Source organism: Littorina saxatilis, linkage group LG4 (assembly GCF_037325665.1).
Source record: "Littorina saxatilis isolate snail1 linkage group LG4, US_GU_Lsax_2.0, whole genome shotgun sequence".
NCBI classification, from domain to species: Eukaryota; Metazoa; Mollusca; class Gastropoda; order Littorinimorpha; family Littorinidae; genus Littorina; species Littorina saxatilis.
The window spans coordinates 43996436-44007192 of record NC_090248.1 but is presented as its reverse complement, the minus strand read 5'-3'; the positions used below and the strand labels follow the sequence as shown (position 1 = coordinate 44007192).

The 10757-nt window shown below is 44.5% G+C and overlaps 1 protein-coding gene across 3 annotated transcripts in view; it reads left to right on the top strand.

The window, feature by feature from the left end:
• The window catches only part of LOC138964847 (transmembrane protein 121B-like), a 62796-nt gene that overhangs the window by 50631 nt on the left and 1408 nt on the right, over nucleotides 1-10757 (top strand). For all 3 annotated transcript variants that reach the window (XM_070336900.1, XM_070336898.1, XM_070336899.1), the window contains exons 2-5: nucleotides 4533-4896; nucleotides 5305-5701; nucleotides 7276-7569; nucleotides 8471-10757. The exon at nucleotides 8471-10757 is cut by the window's right edge and continues 1408 nt beyond it. In XM_070336900.1, the coding sequence (XP_070193001.1) occupies nucleotides 4613-4896; nucleotides 5305-5701; nucleotides 7276-7569; nucleotides 8471-8668 (1173 nt within the window). In that variant the 5' untranslated portion in view covers nucleotides 4533-4612 and the 3' untranslated portion in view covers nucleotides 8669-10757. The remainder of the gene's footprint in view (nucleotides 1-4532; nucleotides 4897-5304; nucleotides 5702-7275; nucleotides 7570-8470) is intronic.

The window sequence follows — 10757 nt, the reverse complement described above, 5'->3', positions numbered from 1 at the left end:
TCTGTCTGTCAGTCCATCAGTCCGTCCGTCAGTCCGTCCGTCCTTCAGTCTGTAACAATAGATTCCTCTTGTGCAGAGGGTTGAAGGAATACCCTGCAGGACCGGATCAGGAGGGGTTACCCGTAACGCCACCCCCCCCCCCCCCCTCCCGCCGCCCCCCCCCCCCTCCCCCCGTCCCTCCGTCCGTCCATCGATCGGTCCGTCCCTCAATCTGCCCGTCGGTCCGTCCGTCAGTCCGTCCGTCAGTCTGCCCGTCCGTCCGTCCGTTCTTGTTCGTTTCATTGTTTATTTATTTCGCACACATCATTGTCAACTTGTGGATATCCTGAACAAGGCGGTGCGCGAGAATATCTTCTTGTTTGGATAAAATAACATTTTGCTCTGAAACAAACCACACACAAATTCCACTGCTTGAGCATCGTTTCAGTCTAACCGAACTGAGGGTATACCTCATCTTCAGAAGGAGAATAAGCGACAGCATGCTCTTCTACCATATAACATGTCACGTGAGGTCGTTCAGACCGGAGTGGAGGTATATCTCCGAGGGATCAGGGTATACTTTCAACCCGCTGCACAAGAGGAGTTTATTGATACCTTATGTTCGGTCGTACCGGTGTGTAATACCGAGAGAGAGAGAGAGAGAGAGAGAGAGAGAGAGAGAGAGAGAGAGAGAATCATGTACACACAGATGGACGACTTCGCTTGGGGTATGTACTGCCCGGCAGTACACATCTACTTTATCCAAGCGGAGCGCGGGCGAAGCCCGCGCGTAGCGAGGTAGTTTTTTTTTTCATCTCCCAGCACTGAAAATTTTTTTGCCAAGTGGTGTCTGTCTGTGAACATTGTTCTAGAATTCATCTTTTTTATATATTTAATTTTCAGAGCTTGTTTTTAATCCGAATATAACATATTTATATGTTTTTGGAATCAGCAAATGATGGAGAATAAGATAAACGTAAATTTGGATCGTTTTATAAATTTTTATTTTTTTTTACAATTTTCAGATTTTTAATGACCAAAGTCATTAATTAATCCAAGCGGAGCGCGGGCGAAGCCCGCGCTTAGCGAGGTAGTTTTTTTTTCATCTCCCAGCACTGAAATTTTTTTTGCCAAGTGGTGTCTGTCTGTGAACATTGTTCTAGAATTCATCTTTTAGCACAATATTAGCGACACTGTTTGGACAATTCTATTAAAATTAGGCGTACAAACTGATTTTGTTTCGGGGAATCCTCTCAGAGGATCAGAATTTTCATATAATATCATCGGAAGCTGTTACAACGGGAAAATGTGAAACTTTTGTCACTTTTTAACATGGAATTTCATCTTTGAGCGTTTCAAGCGGACTTTAATAAAATAGTTATTTGCGAATTAAGCAGCGGAAGACACTCACCGGTTCAACATGTGTATGGTCATTAAACCTCAAAACATTTCAGTAAGTGGTTTAGACAAACACCTCCGACATGTGAGGGTGACTGGTTTGTAGCTGAAGAGTTTTTTTCTAAAGTGTGTTCTAAATACAAATGACGTACTGGTAATGATGTAATGAGTTGTTCTAATCTTGTTCTTGGAACTCTTGCTGTTCCAAGCTTGTTCTTAGCAAGTCTTGGTGACGAGAACAAAGACTATCAATGAAATCTTTAGAAATAACCTCTGACAACGACGACGATGACGACGACGACGACGATAACAACAACAACAACAAATGACATCGACGACGACGACGACAACAACAACAACAACAACAACAACAAAAACAACAACACGAGAACAACAACAATCACGACAACGAACATGACAACAACAACACCAACAACTACGACGACAACTACAACGACTGGGTTATGATGACATCACCAATGATTTATCAAATGTTCAGTGTCAAGGCTGTTAAAAAATCGTTAAATCCTATTTCTTCACTGATTCTTATGAAATTTTAAAGGTAGGTTTGTTGTCCCCAACGTATTTTCACTCCATACTTTTCCAGAAGAAAAACATAATTTTGGCAGTTAAAAACCGTTAAATTTCAATTCTTCACCGATATTTATGAAATTTTGTGGGTAGGTTCGTTGTCCCCAACTGATTTTCACTCTATACTTTTCCAGAAGAAAGACATAATTTTGGCAGTTAAAAAACGTTAAATTTCAATTCTTCACCTATCTTTATGAAATTTAGTGGGTGGGTCCGTTGTCCCAAACTGAATTTTAAGACATACTTTTCCAGACAAAAAACCTTATTTTTGGCAGTTAAAAACCGTTAAATCTCAATTCTTCATCGATATTTATGAAATTTTGTGGGTAGGTTCGTTGTCCCCAACTGATTTTCACTCCATACTTTTCCAGAAGAAAAACATAATTTTGGCAGTTAAAAACCGTTACATTTAAATTTTCACCTATCTTTATGAAATTTAGTGGGTGGGTCCGTTGTCCCAAACTGAATTTCAAGACAAACTATTCCAGTCAAAAAAACTTATTTTTGGCAGTTAAAAACCGTTAAGTCTCAATTCTACACCGATATTTATGACATTTTGTGGGTAGGTTTGTTGTCAGATTTGACATGATGGCAGAATTGAAAGTGTGAGATATCCTGATGTTTCACAATTTATGCTGCATAATTCAGCCCCATAGGCGCTTGAATTTTAGGTGGAGTTGGGTTTTTTTCAGCCCAAACCAGTAACCCCCACATGGTTTTCATGTCCCTTTCTGAGAGACTTCAAGAAGTTTCAATTTGACGTCATGATTAGCCTGCCGCATTAGCAAGTATGAAAACACGTCATCGATGACACATTTTAAGACAGAGAGAGAGAGAGAGAGAGAGAGAGAGAGAGAGAGAGAGAGAGAGAGAGAGAGAGAGAGAGAGAGAGAGAGAGAGAATCATGTACACACAGATGGACGACTTCGCTTGGGGTATGTACTGCCCGGCAGTACACATCTACTTTATTTTTAAGCCACCAAGCTGAAATGCAATACCGAAATCCGGGCTTCGTCGAAGATTACTTGACCAAAATTTCAACCAATTTGGTTGAAAAATGAGGGCGTGACAGTGCCGCCTCAACTTTCACGAAAAGCCGGATATGACGTCATCAAAGACATTTATCAAAAAAATGAAAAAAACGTTCGGGGATTTCATACCCAGGAACTCTCATGTCAAATTTCATAAAGATCGGTCCAGTAGTTTAGTCTGAATCGCTCTACACACACACACACACACACACACACACACACACACAGACACACACACACGCGCACATACACCACGACCCTCGTTTCGATTCCCCCTCGATGTTAAAATATTTAGTCAAAACTTGACTAAATATAAAAAGAGGGCTGCCTGAAACTGGTAATGATCATCCTCAGAATGCACCAGATTGCACCATTTTGCATCCTTTTTTTCAACATTTTCCGGGGGGGCATGCCCCCGGACCCCCCTAGCAAGCTAGGCGCTTTGCGCCTTCACACCCATATCTTCACAAGATACTTTTGGAACCCCCCCCCCCCCCCATAAAATGAACTGATCCGCCCCTGAAACTGGATGAAGAAATGTGATTCCAATGGCCTTAAACATTCAAGTTTAGCATGCATTTAATCATTTTCAGATATGGATGTTTTATGTTATTGTTAAACGTGGGATCAGCTCGTTACTCCCCTGTATCACTACTCCCCCGGCTCGCTACTCCCCCGGCTCGTTACTCCCCCGTATCGCTACTCCCCCTCCCCCGGCTCGTTACTCCCCCTCCCCCGGCTCGTTACTCCCCTTCCCCCGGCTCGTTACTCCCCCGTACACAGAAAATGACTGGATAACCCTGTGATAGTAAGTTGGCATGAAATATCCCCCCCCCCCCCCTGTCCAGCTGTTTTGTTTGTTTCTTTGTTTGTTTATCCAGACAATTTCTCCGGAAAAACAATATTTCATGCTAACTTACAATCACAGGGTTATCCAGTCATTTTCTGTGTACGGGGGGAGTAACGAGCCGGGGGAGTAGCGATGCGGGGGAGTAGCGATACGGGGGAGTAACGAGCTGAGCATCTCGTTACTCCCCTGTATCACTTTTGCTTAAAATATATACTTTTTTTTCTCAAAGATGTACTGTACACGAATGTACAGGCAGATCTGACAGTTGTAAGTTCTTTAAACATGCTCTCTCTCTCTCTCTCTCTCTCTCTCTCTCTCTCTCTCTCTCTCTCTCTCTCTCTCTCTCTCTCTCTCTCTCTCTCTTTTGAAAATTCAATTAAGTAATAACTGCATTACTTACGTGTAATAAAAAGGCACGGGGGAGTAACGAGCCGGGGGAGTAGCGATACGGGGGAGTAACGAGCCGGGGGAGTAACGATACGGGGGAGTAACGAGATGCTCCCGTTGAACGTTAGGTGCTGTCCGTCTTCTTCTTGACTGATTTTATTCTTTCTCTTGCTGTCATCTCTCCTTTTACATTCTTTTGATGAAGAACTGTTGGCCTTAACCGGTCCTCTTTTTTTGTCGTCTATTGTCCATGTTTCTGGTGAGTACTTTTTCATTGTTATTTTGTTCATTTTCAGATAATCAGAGAGCATCCACGAGGGTTTGACCTGCAAGACCAGCTAAACTTGACCATCACTTCAACCAGCAACTTCACACAATGAACTGTGACCGCGGTTTTCGACACAAGTCTCTCTCCGATTCGTCAGGCTGTTCCTCCGCCAGTGAAATGCTCTGCCCCAACCCCTCCCCTCCCCATCTCTCCCCTCATTCTCCCCCTCCTCCTTCTCTTCCTCCTCTTCTTCATCCATCCTCATCCACCCGGCCGTCACGGATGAGCCGCTTCTGCGAGTCCGTGTACCTGTTGCCCACCCGTGTGGCCACTGTGCTGCTGGCCCTGCTGCAAGGAGGGATACTGGACTGCTATCTGACCCACAACAGTAGGTGAGTTGGAGGAGTTAAAAACAAAAAACAAAACGAAAACAACAATAACAACAACAAAAACAACAACAACAACCAAATATGCGGTCACTGAGGTAGATATTTTTGAAAGAGAAAAAGAGTAAATACAATTCGGAGCAATTGGTCAGTCAGCAAACGAGAGAGAGCGAGAGAACGAGAGAGAACGAGAGAGAGAGAGAGAGAGAGAGAGAGGGGGGGAGAGAGAGAGAGAGAGGGGGGGGGGAGAGAGAGAGAGAGCGAGAGAAAGAGAGAGAGGGTGGGAGAGAGAGAGAGCGAAGGAGAAAGAGAGTAGAGAAGGAGAGAGGGGCATTTCATGTATTTCTAAGCTAAGTGTTACATATTCGTACATACCTTACTTTAATTTTAAATGCGCACATCATGTGTCGACAGCAAATACTGGTTCGCCTGGATCGCTGGTGACGTGGCGGTGTTGATGATGTTCGTCGTGGCTTTCGTCATCTCCTACTGTCAACTGTCGCTGGTGATGCGTCGCCTGCGGAGAGGCGCGTCATCACAGCCGCCCTCCTCGGCTCCCTTCGCTGAGAGAGGAGAAGGAGGGGGAGGGATGGGCAAGTGCTGCGTCGGGGGTCTGGCAATTCTGGGTCTGGAACCGTTGGACAAGGAGGGAGAGGGAGGGGAGCTGGTGACGTCAGCGGGGAGCATGCCGCTGGTGTACTTCGCCTGGCTGGTGTACTCGGCCTTGCTTGGGGTGCGTGTGCTGCTCATCTACAAGAACTTCGCCTATGAGCTGAGCGAAGACGTCTTCCTCGGCAAGAACACGCTGCAGGTAATGGATAGGCTACTTAAGGGACTCTACTGTGCGGGGCGCTGCACAAGTGGCGACCCAGGTTGCTGTGTGATGTCTGCGTGCATACATTTCTCTATTCGAGATAATAAAGTATTCTACTCTTTGGGAATGTTCATCTTGTTCGAACAGGAACAATGATTATATTTTTGATTCGTTGGTCTTGTGCCTTGATTGTTTTTGTCAACGTTTACGACCGGCCTTTGCCTTGTGGGGTTGCAAGATCGTAGCCTATAGGTTTTACATAATAAGGGCGACTTCGTCTTTCGATCTCACATCTGAGCGTTTTGGCTTTTCACACTGCTTTCATTTCCCTTTTCTGTTTTCCAGTCTAGATTCGGTCAGACGTAGGATGGGTGCTTGAGAATCCCGGCGCAGAATAGTTTATTGCAACTAGACTGCTTATTACTCTGATATGTTAGGTTGTGCCGCTTTCTTCGCTCAATCGCTTTATTTTTACGATGTTTCAATAGACCCTATCGGTACTCCAAGCTCTCACAAACTTCAAAGCATATCCAAGTATGTGGTACCGCTATCTCGCGCGAGCTGTGAAAGCCGAGGTTCGAAGTTCTCGCGACATTCTAAGCATAACAAAGAGTGTGTCTCGCGGATATCTCGCGAGAGCTGCTCAGATACAAAAAAAAGGTCTATTCAAAACTCATGACCGGTTTTACGTTTAGTCAAGTTTTGACTAAATGTTTTAATATAGAGGGGGGAATCGAGACGAGGGTCGTGGTGTATGTGAGTGTGTGTGTGTGTGTGTGTGTGTGTGTGTGTGTGTGTATGTGTGTGTAGAGCGTTTCAGAGTAAACCACTGGACCGATCTGTATGAAATTTTTCATGCGAGTTCCTGGGTATGATATCCCCAGACAATTTTTTTCATTTTTTCGATAAATGTCTTTGATGACGTCATATCCGGCATTTTGTAAAAGTTGAGGCGGCACTGTCGCACCCTCATTTTTCAATAAAATTGATTGAAATTTTGGCAAAGCAATCTTCGACGAAGGCCGGACTTCGGTATTGCATTTCAGCTTGGAGGCTTAAAATTTAATTAATGACTTTGGTCATTAAAAATCTGAAAATTGTAATTACATTTTTTTTATATAAAACGATCCAAAATTACGTGTATTGTATTCTTCATCATTTTCTGATTCCAAAAACATATAATTATGTTAAAAACAAGCTCTGAAAAAAAAAATTATGATTAAAATTAAATTTCCGAAATCGATTTAAAAACAATTTCATCTTATTCCTTGTCCGTTCCTGATTTCAAAAACATATAGATATGATATGTTTGGATTAAAAACACTTTCAGAGAGTTAAAAAGAATAGAGATATAGAAAAGCGGGCTATCCTCCTCAGCGCAACCGCCACCGCGCTTTTCTGTATTGTTAATTTCACTGCCTTTGCCACGAGCGGTGGACAGACGATGCTACGAGTGTACGGTCTTGCGGAAAAAATGCTTTGCGTTCAGTTTCATTCTGTGAGTTCGACTGAGCTTGACTAAATGTTGTATTTTTGCCTTACGCGACTTGTTTTCTTTTCTTATGTTCCAGATGACAGTGGCCTCCTCCTCCATCGTTTTTCTCCTGCTTCTCTTCGCTCACCACGACGCCTCCCCGCACTCCAAACGTCGTCATCGCATCGACAACCTCACCTACCTCGTCGTCTTCGACATCGTCGACGCTGCGGATCTGATTAGCGTGCTGGCCAGCCCCTCTGCGCGTGTCGCTATGGAGATGTGGGTCACGTGGTGCGTGCTGGGCGTGGCCTGCCTCAATCTGGTGTTGCCCACCTTGCCGCTCATGGCGCTATCGCGAACCCAGTTCGGGGCCCGCCCTTTGCCTGAGGTGGGTTTAACTTAGGATTTGTAACGGGATGTGTAACGCTTTCTTTGACTATGATGTAACCAAATGACTGACATGGGCGAGGGCTGATAGTAAAAAAGCATGTACTGCTTACATCATTTACCCTCGTAAAAAATAAATAAAAAAAGTATCTTATCTTATCTTACTATATGTCCGTTTAATTTAGGACAAACAAGGGCTTATAACTACTCGTTAGGACCCAGAAATTGATATGTGGAGCTTTTGGTTGTAGACTGTGTGGCAAAGCTGGCATGGCAATTGCACGCACGGGCCGCGCAAGCACTCCTTTTCCTGAGTTCTGAAAATGCTTCTGCTATTTACTAAACAAAAAGCACTTTGATTTCTAGAGCATGAGTATGCTCACTGGAAGGAGGGTCAGAAAGGCCAGAAGGTTTGAGAATCAAGCAGTTTAACAAAATAACAAAACAAAATAATGGGCGCTGCATTTTTTTTTTATAGAGCTTTCGTGTTTGCGTCCTCAGAATGTACAGTGCATCAGGGTGGCACCATTGTAGTGCTGTTAAACTCTTCAATCAATATCAATCAATATGAGGCTTATATCGCGCGTATTCCGTGGGTACAGTTCTAAGCGCAGGTATTTAAATTTTTTTAAATTTTTTATTTTATGCAATTTATATCGCGCACATATTCAAGGCGCAGGGATTTATTTATGCCGTGTGAGATGGAATTATTTTACACAATACATCACGCATTCACATCGGCCAGCAGATCGCAGCCATTTCGGCGCATATCCTACTTTTCACGGCCTATTATTCCAAGTCACACGGGTATTTTGGTGGACATTTTTATCTATGCCTATACCATTTTTGCCAGGACTTGAGTTAAAAGTCCGTACTGACGTCACTCGTGGTGTTTCTTTCAGTACCTGCAGACTCTGCAACGCCTGCTCGTCCTCCTAGGGGTCAACGTGCCCTTGCTGGCCACGCGCCTGTTGCTATGGCAACACCTGCAGCTGCCCGTGTCCAGCTTCCTGGTCAAGAACATGGCCGTGTCCTTCCTGATGCTGTACGGTTTCTACGAGCGAGATCACCACCAGAGACTGCGCGACAGGCTGCTGTAAGGCCACCACGTGCTTGGCTGAACAGAGAGAGAGAGAGAAAAATTGAAGTTTTACACCATCACGGCAAAGCCATTAGGAGCATGTTCGATGAAATGTATGCGTGTTTAGGTGGTATCAGCCATCTGCACTTATGGCAGATTGACCGAGGTCTTTTACGTGCCACGGTGGTGACACGGGGGTGGTGGGACATGGATACTGTCACTGGGTCGGCACATAAAGTTGACCCGTGTCCGTCCCGGCCCGGATTTGAAGCCGCGACTCTACTAGGGATCACAAGTCCAGTGCTCTACCACCTGAGTACCCACCTGGGTGTCTAGGGATCACAAGTCCAGTGCTCTACCACCTGAGTACCCACCTGGGTGTCTAGGGATCACAAGTCTCTACCACCTGAGTACCCACCTGGGTGTCTAGGGATCACAAGTCCAGTGCTCTACCACCTGAGTACCCACCTGGGTGTCTAGGGATCACAAGTCCAGTGCTCTACCACCTGAGTACCCACCTGGGTGTCTAGGGATCACAAGTCTCTACCACCTGAGTACCCACCTGGGTGTCTAGGGATCACAAGTCTCTACCACCTGAGTACCCACCTGGGTGTCTAGGGATCACAAGTCCAGTGCTCTACCACCTGAGTACCCACCTGGGTGTCTAGGGATCACAAGTCCAGTGCTCTACCACCTGAGTACCCACCTGGGTGTCTAGGGATCACAAGTCCAGTGCTCTACCACCTGAGTACCCACCTGGGTGTCTAGGGACCCTCTAGGTTGAGTGTCCAGGGGAAGCCCTGTTGTTTGTTTGTTTTTGAGCGAGTGGGCATTCATACTCCATTTTCGGGGTAGAGGAGAAATTCGAAGTGAGAGGACGTTTTTACAACATTAATGGCATGTGCAGAGAACAGCTGTGAGAATTCGTTGCAGAGGACAGTGCTTGACTAAAGAAATGGGAGAGAACTGGAGTAATGCGATGTATGGATCTTGCTCTGCACATTATAAGTGTGAGTTATCATGCTAGATAGACACCTTTTTGGACTGAGCCGAGATGGTGTTAAAAAGCGTATCTGCTTGAAAAGGCAGGAGAAAGTGAAAGTGAAAATAGTGATCCATTTGGTAAGTTATCATGCTAGATAGAAACCATTTGCTCCAATGAGAAGACAGAAAGAAGTTGAAACCCTACAAACAAACAAAAAACAAAACAAAAAAAACATTGAAAAGTACTTGAAATATAGCTGACTGAAAAGATTGGACAATTCAGAAATTCGTCAGAAATCAACCAGTTTTGCAAATGGCGCCTATACACAGAACAGACTTGAGAGTTGGCGTCAAATAAGTGTTGAAAAAAACCCACAGAGGAAAGTGAAAGTGATGCATAGTTTTGCAATCGGTTTTCACAGAACAGAATTGAGAGTCTGCGTCAAATAACTCCACAACGTTGCTTCAATGAGCAGGAGAAAGGGAAAGTGGTGCGGATAGTTTTGAACATTGCCGATTTTTTTCCTGGAAAGCGACCCAAATAAACAAACGAACGAACGGACAAACGAACAAACACACAAACAAACAATCAACTCTTCGGCTTAAATGCCAAAGAACTTGAAACGGGAAGCTGCGGGCCACATGGACATGAACACGAGCCAAATTAAGAAATGTTATGAGAAATGTCTGTGTCTTTTTGATACTCATCACCAGCAGGTGTGTTAACCGTGAACCGATGCTTTGACCTTTGTGTCCGCCCACATTTTTATTTCTGCGTGTATGTGGTACTTTTGTTGCGGTTTTGTGCATCTGAGCTAAATTGTCTGTATCGTTCTGAACGCATGAATTAGCCAGTGTGTGTGTGTGTGTGTGCGTGTGTGTGTGTGTGTGTGCGTGTGTGTGCGTGTGTGTGTGTGTGTGTGTGTGTGTGCGTGCGTGCGTGCGTGTGTGCGTGCGTGTGTGTGTGTGTGAAAGAGAGTGAGGATGCACTTTTTCTTTGAAATGTTCATGTAATCACAGTTGGATGTTTAAAAAAACCTGTTCATTGTCAGGGCAGAAGGCGTTGGAAACTAAATACAACAAAATATCAACTATACATACGCAATTATTGGATAATTATCACG